General features: G+C 48.7%; 1 protein-coding gene across 4 annotated transcripts in view; it reads right to left on the bottom strand.

Annotated features, from left to right (window-relative positions):
* Taok3 (TAO kinase 3) overlaps positions 1–26497 on the bottom strand; it is a 188177-nt gene that overhangs the window by 12801 nt on the left and 148879 nt on the right. For all 4 annotated transcript variants that reach the window (XM_057763918.1, XM_057763919.1, XM_057763921.1 and 1 more), the window contains 3 exons: positions 16631–16867; positions 14282–14410; positions 10841–11044 (listed from right to left, as the gene is read on the bottom strand). In XM_057763918.1, the coding sequence (XP_057619901.1) occupies positions 10841–11044; positions 14282–14410; positions 16631–16867 (570 nt within the window). The remainder of the gene's footprint in view (positions 1–10840; positions 11045–14281; positions 14411–16630; positions 16868–26497) is intronic.

The raw sequence follows: 26497 nt of genomic DNA, 5'->3' as shown, positions 1-26497 counted from the left end.
GACCAGTGTCAAGATCTCCAGGGAACTGTCTGCTGTGTGGACAGTGTTGAGAACTAAACTGGGAATGTCTGCATTGCCCTCGACTTCTGGGGAAATACCCTATTTTCACACATAACAGAAGTAGGCCAAATTATCTATTTTTTAAAAGCGGCATTTAGACATGCTGGGAGGAACCTGAGGACACCCCTTCCCTCTCGTCCTTCCCACAGCAGGCAGGCCGACCATTTCCAGAGCTAACACTTGGGGTTTTCAGTTCTATGCCTTCCTGCCTTCCTGCCTGCCCTCTTTCCTCCCTTCCTTCTCCTGAGGCACTGGAGACTGAACCCAGAACCTTGCACATGGTAGGTAAATGCTCTTTCACTGAGCCACATCCTCAGACCGCTCCTTAGTTCTATCCACGCCCATCTGATTCCCTTCTCCTCCCTTCCTGGGAGAGTGGGGAAGGACCCACTAGGGGAAAAAAAGGTCAAGTAAAAAGTTTTTACCCACTAACTCGAGACGATTTTCTTTTTCTTTTTTTTTTCTTTTTTTTTTTTTGGTTTTTCGAGACAGGGTTTCTCTGTGGTTTTGGAGCCTGTCCTGGAACTAGCTCTTGTAGACCAGGCTGGTCTCGAACTCCCAGAGATCCGCCTGCCTCTGCCTCCCAAGTGCTGGGATTAAAGGCGTGCGCCACCACCGCCCGGCTCGAGACGATTTTCATCTCTTACTCCAAACTGAACTTCAGGACCCGGGTTTTGAACCCAGATCCTTGCGCATGCTAGGCTACCACGGAGCTACATCCCCAGCTCTTTGAGGCTAGTTCCTCAATGCACTAGTCAAGCCCTGGATTCATGCCAGTGTTCACTACCAAGTGGTGACTGCTGCCCTCGACTTGGAGCCACACTAATGGTGACTCAGGCGTCGGTCTCACAGCTGACTGCATCCAAGGTGGATGGAAGGCCTAATTCAGGCCAGCCTATTTTCTCTCCTAGGAATGTGGGGCTGTGACTCAGGGCCAGTTGTCTCTGTGGTGGCTGCAGTGTTGGCACACATGCCACTATGGGATGCCATCTGCTGCCATGCTTAGATAAAGCTAGACTTCAGAAGCGAGGGAAGAGGGCGACGGGGAAGGGGGGAGGGAAGGAGAGGGAGAAGGACGGGGGAGAGAGGGAGAGAGAATGGATGCAGCGAGTGTTTAGTGCCCAAGTGCTAGCTGCATTTCAGCCCATCTCTATGTTCAGCTGTAGTAACTGCTACTGAAGTCTGTTTGTTCATTTCCTTTCCTTTTTCTTTTCTAATTTGTGAGACAGAGTTTCACAAGGTACCCTAGGCTGGCCACTTAGACCAGGCCGGCCTCAAACTCCCAGAGATCTGCCTGCTTCTGCTGCCTGAGTGCTGGGATTAAAGGCGTGGGTAGCTGTGGCAGCTGCTATTGGTCTGACTGGCACTTTTCCTGATATTTCGACAGTAGCTCTCCTGGTCTGAACTGAAGCCAACCCAAATAAATTCCAGGTAACAGGCAAGCAGGAGATTGTTAACCAGCGCCGGGAATCAGGCGCTGTACAGATTTCAAAGGGACAGTCAGGGCTGGGAAGAGGCGTTCCAGAAAGAATGCTTTATGAAGTTTTAGGGAAGAAAGCTTGCCGCTGGACTTGGCAGGGGAACAGCTGGGTGCCCAGCCTCTCTCAGGACCAGGGAGGGGATGAGATGTGAGGCATTTATGTTCCCAGGGATGCTAGAAGCAGGTGTGGATAGGCTCTAGCAAGCACCCTGCACACACCAGCCCTCCCCCCTCCGTGGCCTCGAGCACCAGAGCATCACCCCAGAGCGCTCAGTGACTCAGCCAGCAAGCATCATTATACACGTGCTATGTGTCAGATACTGAATCCCACAACCCACGGAACTGGAACAAGGGCATCCCTGGGGCTCGGTGTTTAGTGCGGGAGTAGATACAGTGTAAACATGGTTTAAATGTTTCAATTCATGAAAGCAAACTCTGCCAGCTTCCACACTTTTCTTTCTACTGTTTTGTTTCTGCCTCTTTACAAGAACCACTAAACTCTTCTTTTGAAAAGAATTATTTTTATGTCTAAGAGTGCTCTGCCTACATTGTATGTAAAATGCACCACATGAGTGATGTAAGAGGCTAGAAGGAACTGGAGTTACAGATGGTTTGAGCCAACACATGGGTGCTGGGAACTGAACCCAGGTTCTCTGGTAGAGCAGTGTGTGCTCTTAACCACTGAGCGACACCTCCAGCCCTGACTAAGTGTCTTCTTTCAAAGACTAAAGACTAGTGAGAGGTACTCTGGTGGTACCACAGGAAAGTGGCTGTTCCCACATGTCAGACTGTCAGGTCAAGGAAAGCTCCATAAGAGTTACATAAGTAACTGTCCCTCAGTTACTTGAGTCACAGCTCTGAGCTTACAATTCCACATTAACTCCAGAAGCCCAAGGTGAGCTCAAGTTGCTCACAGACTGGAAATAAAAGACACCAAGCAAGTACTTTCAGTGGTTTCACTTCTTGAGTAAAATGGCTCTGGGTCCTGAAGGACACCAGCACGGGGCACTCTGGGTACTGAAGGACACCTGCATGGGGCACTGAGGATGCCGAGGGACACCTGCGCGGGGCGCTGTGGGTACTGAAGGACACCTGCGCGGGGCGCTGTGGGTACTGAAGGACACCTGGGCGGGGCGCTGTGGGTGCTGAAGGACACCTGTGCGGGGCACTGTGGGTGCCGAGCGACACCTGCATGGGGCGCTCTAGGTTGAGTTATTTACACTGAGCTACACAGTGGCTGCTGACCAATGCTAACAGTTTGGGAGTCATCCGAGCAATGCTCAGGTAAGAGTTAGCCTTGATCCTTTTGGTGATTCGCTGTCTGTGGCTTTGGTAAGCTTCCTACACAGAGAAGCCCCTTAACGCACATGTTAGTTTCTTCAGGCATAAACTCAGGGTCTTCCCACCCAGCACAAATAAGGTTTGTGAAGATGATATGACAGACCCTAAAAAATGTTTCAGAATGTAACCATGTCTCATTGTTTTTCTATACTTAGATATGAATAACTGGCATAGAATAGTTTAGACTTGGTTTTACAAATTATTTAGAAAATTTAACTATGATACCAATAATGATTTTGGTTGCGATTTCTAGGCTGGTCCCTTTTTTGTAAATCCCATATCTGAGCTATTGAGGTGTAAGATGGTTCAAGCCACAGGGAGCCCTTTTGTGTCTGTCTTGTTCCATATCGGGTCTTACCCTGAGTCCAGGGTGTGCCTACTTGACAGCATGCAATGTGCTTTCAGTTTTTTCCTTTTTTGTGAGAGTCTTGCTATGGTGCCCATGCTGGTTTCCAACTCTTCCACCCAGTGATCCTCCTGCCTCAGCCTTCCAGGTAGTGAGGACTTCAGATATGCAACACCATACCACTTCTCAATTAAAAAAAAAAAATCGAGCCAGGTGGTGGCTGCACACATCTTTAATCCCAGCACGTGGGAGGCAGAGGCAAGCAGATCTCTGTGAGTTCAAGGCCAGCTTGGTATACAAAGTGAGTTTCAGGATAGGCTTAAAAAGCTACACAGAGAGATCATTTCAAAAAACCAAAAAAAAAAAAAAAATCATCTCATACAGCTCACCCAACTCTAAGTGCACTTCTGTAAGGTGAAAACCTTACAAAGATTTTTGTTTATTTATTTATTTTTGGCAGTATAGATGGTCTGGAACTCTCTATGTAGACCAGGCTGGGCTCAAACTCAGACAGAGTTCTGCTGCTTCTGCCTTATGAATGTTGGGACAAAGGCGTGCGCCACCACCCTAAGGGCTCCTTATAAAGACTTTCATATGTAACCGTGAGGCGCTGGGGAGCCAAAGGTCTAAGATCACAGACAACTTCTGTGAATTTGAATAAAGGCTAGAATTCTGGTTTTCTGGTTTGCAACATTTTCTGTGAGAAAATATCCCAAGGAAGTGAATTTTTCTATATTCTACTTTTCCAGTCTGAGTTAGAATGCTCTAGACACTAATGGCATACTGTATGTTAGAGTCATGCATGTCTGTGGCATGTATAAAATCAATGAGCTGATGGCATTGGTGACCCCGCCCGCATGTGCCTACACGGTTCAGGTTCACATGCCCTGGGGGAGGGGGAGCCAGAGACACTGGCTTTCTCTTGCCAGGCAGGGAGATAATCCCCAGCCCTTTTCAGGTAGTGTTTTGAGACAGGGACTTGATAAGTGGTCCAGGCTGGCCTTCTAATTCATGATTCTCCTGCCTTGGCCTTCCGGAAGATGAAATTACTGGTGTGGCCACTATAACGGCTTGGAATTCATGTTTCACAATGGTGCTGCTGCTGGACTGCATATTCAGCATCTCTTAGTCCTGGTTCTCGGGTGGGGCTAGGAAGGCTCCACCAGACACTGGCTCTCCTGCTCCTTTACAGAGGCTTCATGAGCTAAGGGAGTCCTCAGAGTCAGGCAGGCGTGAGGAAGTTAGGCTTGCTGGGGGAGCTACAGACTCCTAAGAGGGTGACTTGGTGGTATTTGTCTATCTGTCCGTCTGTTTTTAAGGTTTTTGTTTGTTTGTTTGTTTGTTTGTTTGTTTTTCAAGACAGGGTTTCTCTGTGGCTTTGGAGCCCGTCCTGGAACTACTCTGTAGACCAGGCTGGTCTCGAACTCACAGAGATCCACCTGCCTCTGCCTCCCGAGTGCTGGGATTAAAGGCGTGCGCCACCATCGCCCGGCTGTTTTTAAGTTTTATTACTTTATGAGTGTACATGTGTGGGCGCATGTGGTTCCCAAGGATCAGAGTCAGGTCAGCAGACTTCGCAGCAAGCGCCTTAGAATGGGTGGTTTTGTGTGTCTGCTCAGCACAAGCTAGAGTCGCCAGAGGAAAGAGCCTCAGCTGAGAAAATGCCTCCTTGAGATCCACCTGTAAGGCATTTTCTCATTTAGTGATCAAAGGGAGAGGACCCAGCCCACAGTGGGTGGTCCCATCCCTGGGCTGCCGGTCCTGGGATCTATAAGAAAGCAGGCTGAGCAAGCCAGGGGGAACAAGCCAGTAAGCAGCATTCTCCATGGCCTGTGCATCAGCCCCTGCCTCCGGAATCCTGCCCTGTTTGAGTTCCTGCCCTGACTTCCTTCAGTGATGAACAGTGATCTGGAAGTGTAAGCCAAATAAACTCTTTCCTCCCCAACTTGTATTTTGGCCATGCTGTTTTTTCAAAGCAATAGGAACCATAAGACACACCTTTACCTCCTGAGCTGTTTTGCTGGCCCTTTGTGATATGTAACTAAAACTTTGACCCAGAGGTCCCACCTCTGAGAGATATCTATGAAAATATGCATGCATTGAAATACTACAGAATGACATTTCTGCAGCGCTGCAGATGGAGCTCATGGCCCCATGCATGCTAGGTGAGCTGTCTACCACGGAGCCACACCTGCAGATGCTAAAATCACTTACAAACATGCTGCCTGTGGTTGGTGGCGTTGACAGTCACATTTCCACAGATGCCCTAGGTACGGATCTGTGACTATGGGTGACTCCCGTGATGCTGTGCAGAGCAGGCAGCACTCTACATGTTTCATGGTAAATGGAGAAAGGCAAATGAGTATGGTGGGCATCTGATATTTCTGCACTCTCCCCACCCTGGCCTTCTTCTTCTGCTTTGAGAAGGTTTGCTGGAATCAGGCTGTTCTGTTAAGGATAGGCACATTATCGCTCAAGTTCTCTCTCTCTTAGCAACTGGGTTTGATACAGAAATATACATTAACAGGGTTGAAGAGATACAGCCATGGCAGTGCCTAGAGGAGCATAGCTCTTGCCTGGGTTGGGTTTCCAGCACCCATGAGGTGGCTTACAATCGCCTATAATTCCAGTTCTAGAGGGATCTACCACCACGTTCTCGCCTCTTTCACATGCAGATAAAACACATCCATACGCATACACTAAAAATAAAAAAATCTTGAAAAATTCCATTACCATGCCCAAGCCAGGCAGAGTTTGCATCTATTGCTTGCTGACAATGCCACAGAGTTAAAATCATACATAAGAAACGGGGTGGGGGGGCTCTAGAATAATATATGCTAAATGAATGGTTGGCTTTTGGGGGTAGAAACTGGGTGATATGAGATCACGAAGAAAATGTGATATTGGGCCGGGCGGTGGTGGCGCACGCCTTTAATTCTAGCACTTGAGAGGCAGAGGCAGGTGGATCTCTGTGAGTTCGAGACCAGCCTGGTCTACAAGAGCTAGTTCCAGGACTGGCTCCAAAACCCTGTCTCGAAAAACCAAAAAAAAAAAAAGAAAAGAAAATGTGATATTGATCAAAAGGCACCCAATTTTCATTATGCAAGATGAGTAATGATGACAATAGCTTGCCATGCTTATATTTGGGAGAGAAATCTCCTTACTCAAGCAGGAATATACCCTTGCACATAATGTATGTATATACACGTATATACTTGCACACAATACATGCATACACATGTGTATAATGCATGCATATGCACTTATACATAATGCATGCATATACACAAATACACTTGCATATAATATATGCATATACATGATACATGGTACCTACATACATAGTGAATGAACACGCATACACAAAGACATATGCATACATACATGCAAATAATGTATGTACACATTGCATACAACACACACATACAAGCAGAAACTATGTGGGGCTGATGGATATGACAATAAACTCAAATATGATGATTTCACAATGAATACTATGTCAAGGCATCAAGCTATATACCTTAAATGTAGACAACGTCTATCCCATAATTAAAAATAACATTTCATATCACACTTCCTGTTTCTGTTTTTCATGTTCTTGCTGCTTTTGTAAACAGGAAGGCACTGAATGCTTTCATGAAAGTGGTTCTAAGATAAGGCCAAAGCAGGAGACCATGAATCCTTAAGAAAAATACTCTCGGGGCTGGAGAGATGGCTCAGAGGTTAAGAGCATTGCCTGCTCTTCCAAAGGTCCTGAGTTCAATTCCCAGCAACCACATGGCAGCTCACAACCATCTGTAATGAGGTCTGGTGCCCTCTTCTGGCCAGCAGGCACACACACAGACAGAATATTGTATACATAATAAATAAATAAATATATATAAAAAAGAAAAATACTCTTGAGGGCTACTCTTTGTTTAGCTGGTTGTGTATGTTTGTGTGTGTGTGAGTATGTGTGTGTGTGTTGTTATGTGCAGTGCCCTTGGAGGCCAGCAGAGGGCACGGGATTCCTTGGAACTGGAGTTAACAGGCGGTTGTGAACAACTATATGAGTGCTGGGAACTGAACCCAGGTCTATTGCAAGAACCATGAATGCTGGTTGGGCGGTGGTGGTGCACGCCTTTAATCCCAGCACTTGGGAGGCAGAGGCAGGCGGATCTCTGGGAGTTCGAGACCAGCCTGGTCTACAAGAGCTAGTTCCAGGACAGGCTCTAAAACCACAGAGAAACTCTGTCTCGAAAAAAACCAAAAAAAAAAAAAAAAAAAAAAAAAGAACCATGAATGCTCTTAATCACTGAGCAATAACTTCATGAAAATAGTTTTTTAAAATCATGTTGGGAGCCAGGTAGCACTCGGGAGGCAGAGGCAGGTGGATCTCTGTGAGTTTGAGGTCAGCCTGGTCTACAAAGCTAGTTCCAGGACAGTTATGGCTGTTACACTGGGAAACCCTGTCCTGAGGGGAAAAAAATCATGTTGGGGAGTAGCTACTTTCTATAACTTTTATTAATGATAACTGACCCTGTGGCCTTGAAATTTTCCTAAATATCTGCTATTGGAATAACAGTAATTGTCGGATAAAAAAGTATCTTATTTCTAACCAGCTATAGGGCTTTTTTATTTTTATTATTTTAAAAAACCATGTGTGTGTGTACATGGCATGTATATATGTGTATGATGTGTATGCATGTATGTGTGTATATGTGTCTGTATGTGTAGGGGCATGTCATGCCATGCACGTATGTGGCGGTCCAGGGTTCTCCTGTCTGTCTCCCTTGCTGTAAAACCGCTGCTGAGGAGCATGTGGATCCCAGATGTGTGTGCGCTGTGTGCTCTGCTCCCTGTGGGCACTGGGGATCTGCACTGGGGTCCAGGCTTGCACAGCAAGGGCTTTACCCTCTGAGCTTCTCCCTCATTTCATTTTCAGTTCTCACAGGTCTGGGATATTCACTGCTAAGATAATTGCTTACCAAAACCTTCTCTTAAAGCTTCTGTCTCTAGCTAGACCTTAGTGTCCCAAGTCTCAGATTGGAAAGCAATTTTGACTCTACCTCCATCTCTCATCAACTGCCAAGACCTATTGGTTCTTCTTTCTTTTCTTTCATTTATTTAGGTTTCTGAGACAGGGTTTCTCTGTGTAAGGCTGGCTGTCCTGGAACTCAATCTGTAGACCAGGCTGACCTTGAACTCACTGAGATCCACCTGCTTCTGCCTCCCGAGTGCTGGGATGAAAGGTGTGCCCACCACTGCTCTGGTGCCTCTTTTCTTTTGAAGTCAGGGTTTCCTGTAGCTCTGCTGGCCTCACATGTCCGAGTACTGGGCTTGCAGAAGTGAACCATCATACCCAGTTTGCATGGTGCTGGAGGTGGGATTTAGGGTTCTGCCATTCTAAGCAGACATTCTGCCAACTGAGCAGTTCAGGTCCCATTTATTCTGTCTGAAGTCATGGTTCAGACCCAGCTGCCGGCTGTACCTACCACCATGTTGTCCACACCAATTTCCTACACTTGATCTCTTTGCTTCTACTCTCTTCCCTCTAAGCAGCTTTTCTCAAATATTTGTGTTGTTATTACCTCCATAATAAGCCTGTCTCGTTTCTCCTTTATTTGCTCATACCCCTGACACACCAATACTACAGTTCCACTGTGTGTCTCTGTCTAGGGGCTCTGGTCCAGCAGAGCACCCCACACTGTCACCGTATCGAGACCCCTCTTTCCATCTTTGAACCCACTTCCATCGCTGTGGTGGACCTCATTCTCATCAACCCGTGGATCGCTCCAAATGATGCTCACATCTGGTCTACTGTTTATGAAACCCCTGCCCTGCTCAGAAGGGCTCACTAGTTCCTCCTTCCCAGATGTCAGAACACACACACACAGCCTGCCTGGGAGCCCAGCACTCAGGAGGCAGGAGGAGGGACAGTTCGGCTCAGCTGGCCCACAGGAGACCTTGTCTCAGAACACAAAACAAGAGAGGTTTTCTGAAACACTTGCCCCAGCTGCTCTTGTGTTAATGGTACCTGAAGGGATTGCTTCCCTCTTCCATGTTAACACTGGGTTTTTATGAGCCATCAGTAGTTTTGGTTTTGTTTTTTGAGACAGGATTTCTCTGTGTAACAGTCCTGGTTGTCCTGGAATGTAGACCAGGCTGGCCTTGAACTCACTGAGATCCGCCTGCCTCTGCCTTCCGAGTGCTGGGATTAAAGGCGTGCGCCACCACTGCCCCATGACCATCAGTATTTTTACCAATGGCTCAGTGTCTTCTCAGATTATTAATACTTTTCTGACAGATTGACATGTCTTTTTCTATATCCTCTATCTCAGAGAGACCCATCACGCCCATCTAATATTCCCGAACTGAAAGACTGACAGTTATTACTATAATAATTATTATTGCTGTTATTGTTATGATCGTGTGTATATGTGTGTGAGCATTTGCATGTGTGTGGAGTCCAGAAGTTGACTTTGCGTGTTTTCCTCAATCTCTATCCACTTTATATTTTCAGGCAGGGTTCCTCACTGAACCTAGAGCTCCATGATTAGCCTAGGCTGGAGGGACAGCAAGCCCCAAGCGTCCTCCTGTCTCCACCTCTCCAGTGCAGGCATTACAGATGCACACTGCAGTACCTGGAGTTTTGCTTTGGTGCTGAGAACCCAGGTTGACATTTGTGTGGCAAGCACTTCACTGACTGAGCCTCCTCCCTAATCCCATCATCATTATTTCTGAGATGTAGCTCAGGCTAGCCTCAAACTTGTGATCCTGCCTCAGTGTCTTGAGTAGAAACCAAGAGACTGCTTCCAGACTCCTCTGTTTGAAATCCCCATGGGACACTGTGAGGAATTAGCAGCAGCCGGTGTGAGGAATGCCACTCTGCTACGACCTCCCTTTCTGTGCTGCCACCTCGGCTCATGGGGAAGATGGATGCTTCCCTCCCTGCTCTCTTCCTCTTACCCGCATAGCCTGGGTCTCACACTGATGCTCTGGGTCTTCAGAGCAAAGCTAGTGCTTGCTGGGTTGCTCCCCTGCCTCACACAACCCCTCTGATGGCTCGCACTGCCTTCAGGGTAGTCTGAGGGCCTCGCTTTAAACCAGGCCCACAGCCTGCTCCAGCCAGCTCCCCTTGTTCCCAGGCCGCCCTCCGCACACCCGGACCACCTCTGGCTGCCCTTGATGTCTCCTCCAAGCCCCCATCTCAGCCTGCCACTGCCACTCAGGCAGGAGATTGACTTTGGCAGTCAGGTGTTGCTTGGTAGCCCTGGTGTCTGCCACAGAGCCTGGCACGAAGGAGGCCTTCTGTAGGCATTCGATGACAGCGTGAACGTGATGATGCCGAGCCTCACAGGCCAGGTAAGTACTTCTTGCAGAAGCAGGCCAGAAGTGGAAACTTTCCTCTCTCTCAGGCCTGCTCCGTGTGGCAGAATGCGCGTGCACCTTTATTCTAGCCCAGCTTTGCACCTGTTTAAGGCCAATCGGAAATGCGGAAGTGTGGAAATGGCTCTCCCCTATTGCAGGTACCTTCATTCCCTGACACGCTTGTTTGTGCTAATGGCTAAGGGCACTGGAATGGTGGAGACGGACCCCCCACTGCCCCTCAGACGCCTCGGCGTGACAGATACCTCCCGAATGTTCTGCTGTTCCACCTCATGGCGCTTGATCATTATCTTCCGCTTGAAGAAGCGGCAGTTTCTGTCGTAGTACAGTCTCTGTTGGGTGAGCAGGTGGGCTTCCTCCTCAGCCTGCGTATGCTGCAGGTTTTCTTTATGCTTCGATATCCGTTCCTGCTTCTCCTTCTTGGGTGTGCTATGGTCCTCGTTCATTTCCTGAAAACAACGACATAAACATATCCAGGTCTATCAAACTGGACAGCACTGGTTAAATCACGTAGACGGTGAGTGTGGACCTCAGCACAGAAAGGCTCTGTGGTACACACCCCCATTTGTCTTCTCCCCAATTACTCGAGTGTTAAGTGAGAGGAGTACGTGAATTTGCCTCGGTGTGGCGTCTCACTTTCAGAGATCATTTATTCAGTCATCAACCAACAGCTCTAAGCCCTGACCACAGGATTAGTAGGTGGTAGGTGAGCAAGAGGTCACCGTGGCTCGACACTCAAGGGCTGGACACCCGACAACACCAGATTTAAGAGCTGTAGAAAGGAACTGAAGCGACCGTCAGACGCTGCCTTCAAGGGAGGGGCGGGGTCCTCAGAGTGTTTGGTGGGAAGCGTTTGACCTCAGTAACAACTACGCTGACATTTGAAAGAATTGGTGGGAGTTAAGCAGGGGAAGAAAGAAGAATATTTCTGACGGAGGAACAGCCTGTGAAAAACTCTCGCATGGGTTGGAAATAATTCGGTCAAGGGGTAAGAGGGGGCAATGGGGGAGGCAGAGGCAGGTGGATCTCTGTGAGTTCGAGACCAGCCTGGTCTACAAGAGCTAGTTCCAGGACAGGCTCCAAAACCACAGAGAAACCCTGTCTCGAAAAACCCAAAAAAAAAAAAAAAAAAAAAAAAAAAAAAAAGAGGGGGCAATGGCCCGTGGGGTCTCACAGGCCATGAGGCTGGCCAGGCCAATGGACACGTAGACCAAGTTCAGATCAGGGTTTTATTTAGTCCTAGGTTGAGCCCAGGGACTCAGACATGCTAGAACCCAGGCCCGCCAATGACCCTCAGCCTAGGAAAAATAGCTGTTCCGTATGTGGGCGTGCCATAGTGAGAAAGTGGATGCTGGCTGCCATTTGGGGAGCAGGGCAGAGGCAGGACCGGAACCATGTCTGTGCAGGCAGCTAGGAGTCTCTTGTAAGGTCGAGTTGGGGGAACAGAGTGGCTTGGAACAAGGAGGAGGCAGAAGACTAAAGGAGCAGTCGTTGGTTTCGAGTTAGGAAGGGGCACTGCAGATGTCGCTAATTCGAGTTCCAGGAGAGAGAACTGTGCTCCTTTTGGGATCAGAGGGTGAGGAAGCCACACATAGGGAATCTCAGCTGAAGAGCCGGGATGCCAGTGTGTGCATAGGAAGTCTCAGCTGAAGAGCCGGGATGCCAGTGTGTGCATATGAAGTCTCAGCTGAAGAGCCAGGATGCTAGTGTGTGTGTCTGTGGGGGGCAAGAGGATACTTCTGGGGAGAGCACAGCGCACTCACCCACCTTCGTTCACCCCAAGGAGCCCGACCTATGTTTGGTGAACCCTCATACTTCTGAAACCATTTGTTTTTCTTAATGTTTGTCATGAGCCCCAGTATTTAGATTAGTTTTGCCCTTAACCAGTAAGTCCTTGTAAATCGGAGAACCCGTGAGAGAGAGCTAGATGTCTGTCTCTTTATGCCAGGATCTCACCTCTAGGTCCAGCATGGGCCCCAAGTTTGCATGTCTAAACTCAAATGTGACCATAAAAAGTCACTCCAATATCAAGACTGGATTACTAATGTCCTTCCCATATCCCTGTGATTGGTCCGCAGGTGAAATCCTGAGGTATCTAAATATACATGATGAGCATGCTCTACTCATAAGTGGCCGAGGTCACCTCAGATTGACTTGGGGCCTGCTTTTCTCCAGCAAAAGGCCCAAACCTTCTATGTTATCTAAGTATGGTGACCCAAAGCTACCCTGAAGACTGGGTTGGGTGTGGGTCAGGAGTGTGTGTTTTGTGGAGAATCTTTTAAAGGTCTGTCAGTTGACCCCAGACATCCTGGTGTTACAAAGGCCCAAGATGGTAGTCACGCTCCTAAATGATGGCCTCTGGAGCAGGGATGAACATGTGGAGTTTATAAAAGCAGGGCGTTTGGATGAGGGAAATAGCAAAGTTTCCTACTGAAAACAATCAAAGCAACCTGCAAGACCTAGCGCTATCCTGTTGATCACAAAAGAAAAATATAAATGAAAGGAGCCTCTCCTTCACTGGGCTATTTCTATCATCCCTTTAGTTTTCAGAACTCAGAGAGCCAGAGACCCCTGGCCTTCAGCCAGTGTGGATCAGCTGCAGCAGAGCCTTACCTGGGCAAGGCCTGAGATCCCCCAATACCCCGCCCTCCCAGATCCCTCACTAGACCCTGCGCCCTTCACCCGTGCATGACTTCACTGGGACAGTGGCCCAGACTGCACTCTATTAAACCTTACTACTGCCCAGGAAGCCCACAGAGAAGGAGTCCTCCACCATAGGAGAGAAGAAGAGCACAGAGGCACGGGAAACCCTCCGGCCAATACTGGGAAAGGAGAATGAGGCAGACTAAGCTCTCAGATGAAAGTGGAGCTCCTCTGGGGATTCGCTCACGTCCACCTATGCTCTTCAACCAAACGTTCTAGGATCATCTACTCATGTAGCAGACAGTCTTGGGCAACAACAGACATGCTCTCTGCTTTTGTGGTGTTAGCAGCTAAGTAAGGACCTTGAAAAATTACTAAAAACTCTAGTTTCATGGGACAGGAGAAGTGCATCTTGGCCAAGGCAGTTAGGAAAAGCTTGCCCGGGAAAATAATATTGGAGTTAGGATTTTAATAATCAATCCTAACTCTTACAAGGAGAAGGAATGAACTGTGCAGAACTGCAGATGGGGTAAAGAGCCGTCTCAGCAGGGAGAGCACTCTCCATCTGAGGAACTGACGGGCAGCAATGGAGATGCAGTAGCCTTGAGTAGGCTGGGGTGTGGAAGGCACAGAGGCGTGGGGAGGTTGGTGGTCAACCATATGGGATCTTTAGAACTTCAACCTTCTCTAAGAACCATGGGAAGATGGTGGACTTTCTCAAAGGATGAGAAGGGTTTCAAATATTTTAAAACTCTTCCTTTGGCCAATGTGTAGAGAACAGGTTGGAATGCAGTCCCAGGCTCAGCGACATTGGTGCCCTGTGGGACTCATAGGAAAGGTGAATTTTCAAACTCCACTCCAGGTCTGGTGGAGACAGGAGGATGGAGGGGTGTGCCACCCTTGGCTTTAATCAGTCTTCCAACAACTCCAATGAGAAGTCAGAACTGCTGGATTCAATCAAATGCTGATCTTAGTGCAAGACAGGTCACCCCAAGCTCTTAGTTCACAGTGCAGCGGGTGACCGCGGGCACAGGCATCCTTACCTCCTTAATTTTTTCCTTACAAATCTTGTACTGCTTCTTTTGACTCTCTAAGAAAGTTGTCAAGTCCTTCTTCTGCTGGGCCAGGATCTGCTGCTGGAACTTCTTCTCATCCGCTGCGGCTACCTTCGCCTGAGAAGATAACAGAGGTGGGCAAGGTCAGCCCGAGCTTCAGGGACTCAGCTGTCCACGAGTACCAAGTAATGGCTTCCCTGGGCAGAGACTGAAAGACTATCTAAAGTTATGCCTTCCAAGCCGGGCGGTGGTGCATGCTTTTAATCCCAGCACTCGGAAGGCAGAGGCAGACAGGTAGATCTCTGAGTTCAAGACCACTCTGGGCTACACAGCAAGTTCCAAGACAGCCAGAGACATTACACAGTGAATCCCTTTCTACAAACAAACAAACAAAAAGATATGCCTTCTGTGGCTTTTCTGCATCTTAAAAATACATTCCTAATGATAGGGAAAATATGCAGGTGGACCAGAAATTTACCTCTGTGTGTATGTGTTTGTGTGCATGTGTGTGGATGTACGTGGACACCAGCGGCCAATCTCAGGTGTTGTTCCTTGAGGGCCACACCCCTTGCTATCTGTCCATCCATCCATCCATCCATCCATCCATCCATATATCCACCCACCCACCACCCATTCATTTATGTCTTTCTATTTTTATTTATGCATTGTGTGAATGTGGTGTGTGTGCACAGGGGTGCTTGTGTGCACATGTGCACACACTCAGGGATGCTCCACTCTGTCTTACTGGTTTGAGACATGCTCTCTTGCTGAATCTGAAACAAGGCCTGTGCCCAGCGAACCCGTGATCTTCTTGTCTCCATCCCTAACACAGTGGAGTTACAGGTGTCATACAACCATGCTCATGGAGGGCACTGGGACCCGAATTCAGGTCTCCATGCTTGCATTGCATGGTAGGTGCTCTTATTTATTGAGCTATCCTCTCTCCACCCAACCCCTCACCTCACCCATCACTTTTTTTTTTTTTGAGACAGGGTAGCTATGGAGCCTGTCCTGGAACTAGCTCTTGTGGACCAGCTGGCCTCTAACTCACAGAGATCCGCCTGCCGCTGCCTTCCAAGTGCTGGGATTAAAGGTGTGTGCTACCACCGCCCAGCCCCACCCATCACTTTGGTTTCTGAGACAAGGTTTCTCATTGGCCTGAGGTTTAGCGCCGATTAGGCTAAACTGACTGGTCAGTAGGTCCCAAGTGTCTGCCTCTTTCCACCCTTCCTCTACCTTTCCGATAGGATTACAGGCAGGTACAACTATCACTCCCTCCTAATATGAAACATATAATAGTAATAAAGACATTTTCTTGCTTCTTTTTCTATCACTTTATCTTTTTTTTTTCTTTTTTATGTGACAGGGTACCATGATATATGCTAGGAAGGGCTTGAACTTGGACTCCTCCTGTCCTGGCACCCAAATCTTTGGGCATTCATCACATCTAGAGAGTGTTTTCCAAATTAGTTTAGAGAGCCCGAGAGTGAATCTCAGATGAGCACACATCGCCAGCACAACCAAAAAATTAACTAAAATAATTGCATTGGTTAAGGACCTGGATGAAGAAGAGAGATCTCTCCTCAGGAAACCCAAATCACAGCCAGATTACTTCCCTGTGGCCGGTGGCTGGTACAGTAGCAGCTACAAGCAGGGCTGTTCCCCACTACTGGGGCTGCTTGAGGAGAACGAGGGCACCGCAGGCACAGACAGACCTGAGCTATGTATGGTCCTCAAAGACAGTGGTGGCCCTTTTGCTTCCCTTGACTGGTTCCCTGGCCACTGTGGAGGGAGCCCTGCTCCCAACACGTAAGAGTGAAATCACCTGCCAAATTCACCTTCCAAGGTGATTTCTGGTAGGACCCCAACCTAGCAACAGTGCCCCCCTGCTATTCCCTCTCCCTGCTGACTCTGCCACTGGTCGGGACTGGCTAGGGCTGGCAGCACCTGAGGGTGCTTCCCCCTCCCCTGTCCTCCCCACCCCACCTCCTATACCCTGCAGCACCTGAGGGTGCTCCCCCCACCCCTGTCCCCCTACACCCTGCAGCACCTGAGGGTGCTCCCCCCACCCCTGTCCCCCTACACCCTGCAGCACCTGAGGGTGCTCCCCCCACCCCTGTCCCCCTACACCCTGCAGCACCTGAGGGTGCTCCCCCCACTCCTGCCCTCCCCACCCCGCCTCCTATACCCTGCAGCACCTGAGGGTGCTCCCCTCACTCCTGCCCTCCCCATCCTGCCCCCTACACCCTGCAGCACCTGAGGGTGCTCCCCCCATCCTGCCCCCTACACCCTGTAGCACCTGAGGGTGCTTGCACCCCACACACCCTGCACACTGACCTCCTTTTCAATGGTAGCCACTTGCTTCTTGGCCAGCTTCTCCAGCTCGATGGACGAGTTGTTGGCATGCGTCTCCACCTCCTTCTGGAGTTTGAGGCGGTGCTCATCCATCTCAGCCTTCAGCTTGTTCTCCAGGGCGATCAGCTGCTTCTGGTGCTGGCGCCGCATCCGCTTATAACCTGACATCTGTTCCCGCAACTCGTTCTCCTGCTCATGCTCGTGGATCTGCCGTGTAACCTGGCAGGCGGACAGGGACAGAGCTCGGGTCACCCAGTGGACCAAAGGTGGACTTTCAAGTACAGAGCGCCCTGTGACACTGGCATCATCATCAGCCTGTGGCTTCCAAGCCCCTGATGCTGACCTGGAGTTGGGGCTCTGCTGGACACTGTCATTCTCAAAACATCTTGTTTGCACACTCTTTTACACACTCACAAGGAAGGTGTTATGGCTTTCATTTAATAAAGAAATTGAGACTTAACAGAGGTCATTCATATATTTTTAACAGTCATTCATATAAACAGCGCGCGCGTACACACACACACACACACACACACACACACACGTCTTCCGACTTTGTGAATTCCCCCAGGATGGTAGGACCCTTCTAGGTGAGAGGTTGAGAAGTTGTGCTTTTCAAAGGATCATCCTAATAGGGAGACAGACAGACAGACACAGACGAAATTTTTAAACCCTGTGTCTCCCTTCGCCCCATCCCTAAAAGAGTTGCCCACAAGGCACCATTTCTTCCTGAAAAGGAGAAAGTGTTCCTGTGAGCTTCGCAGGATGGCATTTCCGTATTTCATTCTAATCCAATGTCCAGCAAGCCTAAGGCTGCCAGAGGAGCCTGCAGCAGCCTGGGCATCTCTTGTCTCCTCCTTTGACCTTTTTGGGATTTTCCAGCCTCCACAGCTAGCTTTTCACCCCCCTCTCCCCATGGAGCCGCCAAGCGCTCCCTTCTCCTCTTCCCTGTTTTAGAAAAGCCCTTGGATTTCAGCATCGGGATGTTAGCTTTGCTTTTCACCTGGCTACTCCCCTGGGGAATGAGCCCACTCCCCACTTCACCCCCAAAACAAGTTTCCCTGGGAAATCCCACACAGCTATTAATACCCTGCAGTCTGTAGCTCAAACTGTGTTTCCTGGATGGCGCGGGGGCGCCTCTGCTCTTGTCAGAAGGGTGTCCCTGCACTCTCCACTGGGTCCCCACTACAGAGCAGCAGTTCTCAACCTGTAGATGGCGACCCCGCAGGGGTCACATATCAGCTCTCCTGCAATCAGATATTTATGCTATGATTCATAACAGTAGCAAAGTTACAGTTATGAAGAAGCGAAGAAGGTAATGTTGTGGTTGGGGTCACCACGACATGAGGAACTGTGTTAAAGGACTGCAGTGCTATAACGGAAGGCTGAGGACCACTGTCGTAGAGGGAGGACTGTGCTGGCACCGGACTGGAAGCCTTCTGAGCTGAGGGAACACATGGTTTCATGCACGCCTGACTTGGAAGGACAGCATCACCCCAAAGCCCTCTGGGACTCCAAAAGACGCGAGTGATGTGTTTTGTCACTACAGTACTAAGTGAGCATTTATTTATTTGTTGTTTCTTTATTATTTAATTATTTATATTTTGAGTACTGGAAAAGAAACTTAGGGGTTTTCAGTGCTAGCCTGCCCTTTATGCATCCTCCTGTTTCGGTCTCCCACATGGTGGGATGACAGGTGTGTGCCGAGATGCCTGGCTCCACATGGACTGTGTGTTTGCTTCCCCCCTCCCTCAGTTCTGGAATGAGACACTAACCTGTTCTCTACCACTGAACTAAATACACACACACACACACACACATACACACACACACACACACACACACACATATATTTGAGACAGGGTATCCCTGTATATTCCAGGGACCCTGACCTTCACGGCGACCCTTCTGCCTCCATTTCCCAAGCAGTAGGATTACAAGCCTGTCTATACCTAGTCCCATTATTATTTCCTTAAATGTATTTATATCTGGGTGGAGGGAAACACAGAAGTAGTCTGATATATATGTATAAGTTTCGATCCCATATGCTCATATCATATACGAGGACAACTTTAGGGAAAAACAAAACAAGAACAGCCTCTTCTGAAATCAAAATTTTCTTCCACACACAAATATGACAGTATGGTGGCCATTTCCAGGTAGGCACCTTTTACCCAAATATTCACTTGTTTTTGGTATTCCCTCGTGTGTGTGTAGGCACACTCACCCATGAGTGTGGGTGTGGAGGCCAGAGGCTGACGGGCGGGGGGCTTCCTCTATCATTTTCCACTGTATTTTTTGAGAGAGGGTTCCTCACTCAGCCTGGAGCTCACTATTTTGGCTAGGTTGGCTCAGCAGGGAGGCCTGGGAATCCTCCAGTCTCTACCTCCCCAGTGTGCTGAGATCAAAGGCACACACCTCAGTGCCTGGCTTTCAGATGGGTGCCAGGATCTGAGCTTAGCAGCAGGTACTATATCCACTGAGTCATCCTCAGTCCTCTGGAATTCCCTCTCTAATGAGACTCCCAGAGGGGAGGCAGGGCCTCCCCTAACACCATCTTGGTGCATCTAAACCCTGCACATGAACTGCCCACAGCTGAGAAAGCCCTGGGCCTCACAACGGACTGGGGAGGAGGCGAGGGACATTTCCTGTCTTACCAGGGCCTGGGTCCCTGCAAATAGGGTGGCCCCACTGCCTGTCTTCTCACACCTGGCTCAAATGTGTGACAAAGACAACTGAGAGCCCAGCATGCCCTCCTTGTACCTGGCTGTCTTCCAGGAGGGCAGCTTTTGCTTTCCAGCGCTCCCCATGGCTAGGATAATCGCCTTCCGCAGACTCCAAACACAACCTTCCATTTGTCACCAGCAAACTTCCTGCCTTTCGGATGGTCTTCCTGGGCCCACATGAAGATGGTGTTTGCAGTGAGGTCTCTCTCTAGAGCTCAGGGTGACCTCTAGCTCCCTAGTAGGAGGTTAGCAGGTGTGAGCCACCAACAGACTAAGTTTCACCCTTCCATGCTCAAGGTAGACAGACAAGCTTAAATCAAAGTATGAACAGTGGTCATTTGTGAAATTTAATATGAAATATATTAAACACTTGTTAATTATATTATCCATTCTCATTTCACTGTTTACACTAGGAGTCTCAAGAATATGCTGTTTGGTCAACAGAATTTTAAAAAGCTGGTAATTTGGGACTGGAGAGATGACTCAGCGGTTGAGGGCACTGGCTGCTCTTGCAGAGGACCTGAGTTCAGTTCCCATCACCCACACGGCAGCTCACACCTGACTGTAACTCCAGCTCCAGGGCATCTGACACTTTCATACAGGCATACATGCAGGCCAAACACCAATGAACATGAAATAAAAATAACTTACATATTAAAAAGCTGATAATTTTGTATACTTTATAATTTATCTTTCAGATTTATGTGTGTGTGTGTGTGATGGGTGTAGCTGTTAGTATGGGTGTGAACACAGGCTTGTGAGCACACCTGCCTGCTCAAGTGTGTGGAGGCTGGGGGGGGGGTGGACACTGGATATCTCTCCTGAATCCCTCTTGATGCTTATTTTTTTCAGATAGGGTCTCTCGGTGAGCCTGAAGCTCATCAACTCTGCTAGACTGGCTGGTCAAAGAACGTCATGGACCTCCCTGTTGTTACCCTCCTGGGCTGAGGTTACAGGCACATGTCATTGGCCCTGGCCTTTTACATGGGTTCTGGTGATGGAGCCAACTCTTCAGCCTTCAGATAGGGCCTCACTGTGTAGACTTGTTATATTCTCTCTTCAGCCTCTCAGTTCTGAGGCTACAGGCTACACCTTGATATTCATTTTCTCTCTCTCTCTCTCTCTCTCTCTCTCTCTCTCTCTCTCTCTCTTTCTCTCTCTCGTTTTTCTTTTGAGCTGGGGTCTCACCACTTAGCTCTGATTGGCCTGGAATTCACTATGTAGACTGCCTCCAGAGTGCTGGAATTAAATGCTTGCACCAACATACACGGCTACCTTTTTAATTCTTATACATTGTGGGGATCAGAACCAAGGGCTCATGGTTCTTGAACTGCCTGAGGGGCTCCATCATCAAGGCAGAGAAATAGTGGTCATTTTCTGTTAGAAAGATACCAAAGGAGTCAACACAGCCCCCCAAATTCAAAGCTGAGTCACACACTGAGCAAGTGTGAATGTGCAGAGAAGCTGTGGAGATGTGGTGACTATAGCTTCACAAGGGACCAAGTACAAGTCCGCAGTTCCATGGTGCCACGCCTTGGGCTGCCCGGGGAAAGCACCCACTCTGTTCCAACTACACCTCTGACCTTGGACAAAGACTTGACCTCTTCAAGTCTTTGGATGCTTCCTTAGGGAAAGAGGGGCGAGTCCAGTTGTCTTCAGTGTGGCCGACTGGGTAAGGAGGCATGTGTCAAAGGACTCGGGGCCTCCGACTCAAGGGAACATGAGTGACCCTGTTGCTCTCCTTCCTTCTCCTGCCAGCCCTGGGGGAATCTCTCTCCTTGCCTCTGCTTCTGCTGGGACAGGTCTAGCTTTCAACAAGTGGGGAGGAGAGAAAGGGCTTCATCTCATTTTCATTCCCAGATAGGGCCTCATTCTGTAGACCAGGCTGGCCTAGAACTCACAGAGACTGCTTGTCTCTGTCCCCCGAGTGCTGGGAATAAAGATGTGCATATACCACCAAGCCTGGTGAGAAAGGACGTTTAACAGTGCAATTGCCCATGGCGAGCTTGTGAGCTTTAAGGGGAAAATATGAGAGAACACGTGTGCTTAGCATGAATGAGCCCTGGCTTCTAAGTCAGCACCCCACCATGGTTAAGTCTGTATCTCCCGCTCTCCTCCCGCACGTGCTCTCCCACTGAGCGACACTCCCAGACCACACACAATTTCTGAGTCACAATCACTGCTCATCTCACAGTCCTGGCGTATATACAACATAATAAATAAGCAGCAGCTACGGACCATACACAGGAGGCCTGCAACACCTTCTAAAGGGAGTTCAGTTGCTCAACGTGACCCTGTTTAACACTAGGAGACCCGGCTCTGAAGCAAACCACTTAAATCTCCAGGCCAGAACACGCCTACCGTGGACAAGCATGAAGGCACAGTAAGCTACTGAACAGCAGGCCCTTGAATCACCAAAGCCCATGAACAGGATTCATTCTCCCTCAGGAGGAGAGGAAGTGGTTACCTCTGTTCTCAGACAGAATATGGTGAGCACCTCATGTTGGCTGCAGAGACCTGACATGGCATACTTCAGAGAACCCAAGGGAAAGGGAAAGGTGTTTTAAGTTCTCCACTAACAGTTGAGTGATACCAGATTTCTGCTCTCTCTCTCTCTCTCTCTCTCTCTCTCTCTCTCTCTCTCTCTCTCTCTCTCTCACACACACACACACACAAACACACACACACACACACAGAATAAGTGACACATACTTTTCTCATTGTTTTTTAAAAGAGGGAGCTAGGGTCTCATTAAGTAGCCCAGGCTGGCCTTGAACTCGACCTCTTCCTGACTGTTTCTCGTGTCGGGGCGTCATAGGTGTATACTACCACACCTCGCTAAAACACCCACTTCTCAATCCAAATCCTCACATGGCAGTGGCTGTGAAGACGCCACTTACTCATTCAACTGTGTTGACTGAGTGCGTGGTCACGTGGGCTGGGCATATTGGTTGACAGAGAGCACAGGAGGAAGAAACTGGGGTCAGCAAATATCTTAGTGAGAAGGCAGGTAATGGAAAGAAGTATGCAATATTTATGTGTGCACATGTGTGTGTGTGATACGTACATGTGAGTGTGCACATGTGTATGGAGGTCAGAGGTCAACATTTAGGTGTCATTCTCAATGTTATTCCACCTTATTTTGGGAGGATGAACTCATTAATTCAGCTAGGCTGACAGGCCAATGAGCTCCAGGGATCTGCCCCCCCCCCCCCCCGTACCTGCCATGCCCCCGCCCCCTACTCTTGTGCCTGCCCTGCCCCACCCCACAGTTACAGGTGCTGGGAATCGGAACCTCATTGACTGAGTCATTTCCCCAGCCTCGGGATCTGCAGTGTATTGATAACGCATCCTCTGCTGCACTGTCCTGAAGGAGACATTTTCAAAGACTTAGCATTGGGCTCCTGAGAGGAGCCACAGGAGTGTTCCCTGCCGAGGCAGTAACATCTTTCTTCTTATGACCACACTCATTCAGATGTCTCATGGTGAGTTCAACAGTTAGATGGCGCTTCAAAAATTCCAAACACAGATTCCCCCCACCCCCGCCCCCTCTTTTTCTTCTCCATCTGATAAGGCCAAAATGAGAACCTGTGCTACAGGGGTGGAACAACAGTTTCTCTTCCATGCTTTTCTGGTGACCTTAAACTAAATTTTCTTCTTACGCTCTCTCCCTAGTGTGTGGTCTGTTACAAACTTGCTTGTGCAGCCAGACCATTTCTTGCCACCAAGACTTCCTTTCATAGTAACGAATGAGCCATCCGGTAGACACCCATGACCTTGATGCTCTCTGTACCACCGTCTACTATGGAAGCTGCCAGTGAACCGGAACACCACAACATCTGAAGAAGTGACATCAAATATCAAAACGAGCCAGAATGGCTCTCATGGGTCAGAATGCAAAAACACTGGGCCTTCCGCCCACTGGCAGTGAGACTCAAGGAAAGTCCATCCCAAAGGGCCAAGGACGCAGAGAGACAATGCTGAAGAATGATATAAACTGTCTTCCCCTAGGCGACAGACCAGCTCAAGCCACACTTCCTCACAGAAGGTAAGAGAAAGGCAGATGCTACGACGCTCTCTTCCTTTTCCTAGGTCTACATGAAGCCGGTAAAGGCTACCCATGGGGGCTCTAATGAAGAAGTTGTGTTCTAAAGCTCCACCAAGGGCTTGCTTTTCCTTTGTTCCACATGCAATAGAGCAGCAGCGTGTGGAACCCGGAACACTCTGCTTTAAGGTGTCCAGAGAACCACACCCCCAGTAGCAAGAGCCCACAGCTCGTGGTCATCAAAGGCCTCATTCAGAGACGCAACAGAGAGCTATACTGAGAGGATGCGGTGTCCAGCAGGGGCCTCCTTTGGGTTTCTGTGGGAAAGGTGGGTCCGTAAGACCCATCTGAGAAGCGGCAAGTGTTGGCGATAGTTTGCGAGTCAGGTGAAAAATGTTCTTGTAATTTATTGAGTTCATAGCAGAAAAGTGAGTCTGTGCGTTCCTGTGCTCTTTGCTGATCACCTCCAGATATCTTGTCAGCATCTCTACCGGGAGGGAAACCATGGAGAAAGGGCCCAACCCAAACCAGCCAATGAACAAATGGTTGGCACATCAACCATCAGTCTAGGATTGCCATCAGCTGTCAGTCTGGCAGGGGTCTTGACTGAAGACAGGATCTCCGCCGTCCCATTACCCTGCACTTCATTAAAGACTGTCTACACCACCTTAGGCCTTTCAACTGAACAGGGATCCATAAAAACCAGAACAGAACAAAATGAAACAGGACGTGTCATCCCTTTTCTAAAATCACACACTTCTTTCCAATATTCTAGTGGCATGGCTTGGGCAGTCCTTGGGTTGAGTGTCTGAGACCATTTGGTGGGGAGCAGGATTGAAGAACTTGATGATAGAAAATAGCCAATAGTTAGATGGCTGCAAATGGGACATGGACGCAACCATCCAATGCCAGACCCCATCTTCCCTTCATTCATTTATTTTTCTTCCTCAAAATTTACCAGATCCTCAGAAGAACTTCCAAGGATACCATCATGACTCTGAGAGCGCCCCATCTGGAGAGGCTGCGCACCGGTCTCTGTGTCCTAGAAGACCAGCCGCCGCCCCACCCAAACCCAGGCCTCTGGGTCTCTCAGTAGATATTGGAGTAGAGACCTCTTGACGAATCAGAAGTCCACCAGAGGGATGGACTCCAGCGGTTCCCTGCACGGGGTGTGGGTTGGGTTACTCTGAAGCCTGTAGGCTTCAGGGAGGCTTCCAAGGGCTCTGCCCACAGCCTGAAGTGGCCTGGCAGGGAAGCCGCTTCTATTAGCCACTGAGAAGGCAGCTGTGATGGCTGAAGCCCATGCTGAGCAGCCCTGGAGAGAGTTTTCAGAGGCTGGCATGAGACTCTACCGGCATGGCTGTAGTAATGAAGGGCGGGAGGAGAGAGTCATGAATATATGATGTGGGAAGGAGGGCGTGGTTTGAGGGAAAGCAGAGATCTGTCCCACAATGGGGAAACGGCTGGGGCGAGGGTCCGCCTCCCTGCAGCGCCTGCCCTGCTGCTAGGGCTCCTCCGGAGCAGGTGGGGGCTGAAGGGACGAGCCCACAGCAGCCTGTGGTGAGGAGTCACAGGTTTCTTGTCAGACACTGTGGCACGGAGGCCACTACTGACAGCCCCACCATGTTCTATCGAATTCACAGGCAGGTTTCCGAGATGCTTACCAAGCATCAGCAGCCACAGAGTGGACATTTTGAGATCTCCTATCAGATGAAAAATTGCCATTGAAGAGGTTACAAGAAACTTCAACATAAAAGAACTCGGGAGTGGGATTCTTTATGAACAGACTATGTTAAACTGTGATTTTTTTTTTTCTGACACAGAACAGGCATGAGCAATAGACTGCTGCTTTCGCCTCCATTTTCCTTCTATTTGCTCTCTCAAAGATTATAATCCTTCTCAATTTCAAACATCACTGGAGCCTTTAAAAACAGACTTGATGGGGTAGGGGGATAAAAGTAAAAATCAGGTTTGAAAAATAGGACAAGAAAAAATGATTATTTCTGGGTCGGCCTTGGATGATGTCATCATGGGTTCTGGATGTAACGGCCAAGCGGTGTACAGTAACTCTTCCCGCTCATGTGACCTCTAACATCCATTTGGGCAAAACAACTAATATTTCAATAATTTTCCTGCCTGAGAAGTGAGATTCAGGTGGAAAAGCAGAGAGGTCCAAATGCTAAGGATGAAATGGAGGGGGGATGTGCGTGCGTGTGTGTGCGTGTGTGTGTGTGTGTGTGTGTGTATGTGACAGCGCGCACGCGCACGCGTGGGGGGCCAAGGGGAGGAGGCATGAAAACTAAGTCTTCCTGCGCACACCCCTTTTGCTACTACAAGGGCACCCGGCAATCACATTCGCAGTAGTAGAAAAGCTGAGGAATCCGACAGCCCCTCGGCTCCCACAGCTGCTGCCGGCCCCCGCTACAAAGGCCTCCTTGCTTTATGGCTCTCAGGAAATTCTTCAGGGGTTAAATGGGGGAAGCTCAGCCACTACCATCATTGCAATAAATAAATGAATGAATCAGAACGAACCAGTGGACTATCCTTGGGAAGCAAGTGTTTGATTTTTCTACAATTACAGATGGTGGCCGGCAACTATATATATATATATATATATATATATATATATATATATATATATATAATTCTAAATCGTGTTTTACCTTTTGACGTGTGTATCATAGACACACATGCACCTATATAAAAAGAAGCATAGTGCCCTGCACACATCCATACCTTGAAAAAATATTTTTAGCATTATTTATTTTGATTAAAACAGAGATCACTTAAAAAAAATTGGTCATGCCAGCAACTCATTCCAAAGCCTTATATTTTGCATATACAGCATACTCATAGACACACACACACATAGACACACACAGACACACACACAAAGGTTTTTTTTTTTTTATGCAATAGACAATGCTAAACATCTCAGATCAGGTTGCTATGCCAACAGATTTTTTTTCCCCCTAAAATGAATAAAATTATTTGGAGGGAGACAACATCTCTGGCTGCTTTTCCTCCCATCCATGAAGCTGAGGGAGGCTCAGGGAGGGCCAGAGGCTGCCAGACAGG

Source organism: Chionomys nivalis, chromosome 3, assembly GCF_950005125.1.
Source record: "Chionomys nivalis chromosome 3, mChiNiv1.1, whole genome shotgun sequence".
Lineage (NCBI taxonomy): Eukaryota > Metazoa > Chordata > Mammalia > Rodentia > Cricetidae > Chionomys > Chionomys nivalis.
This window is presented reverse-complemented; position numbering and strand designations above follow the sequence as displayed.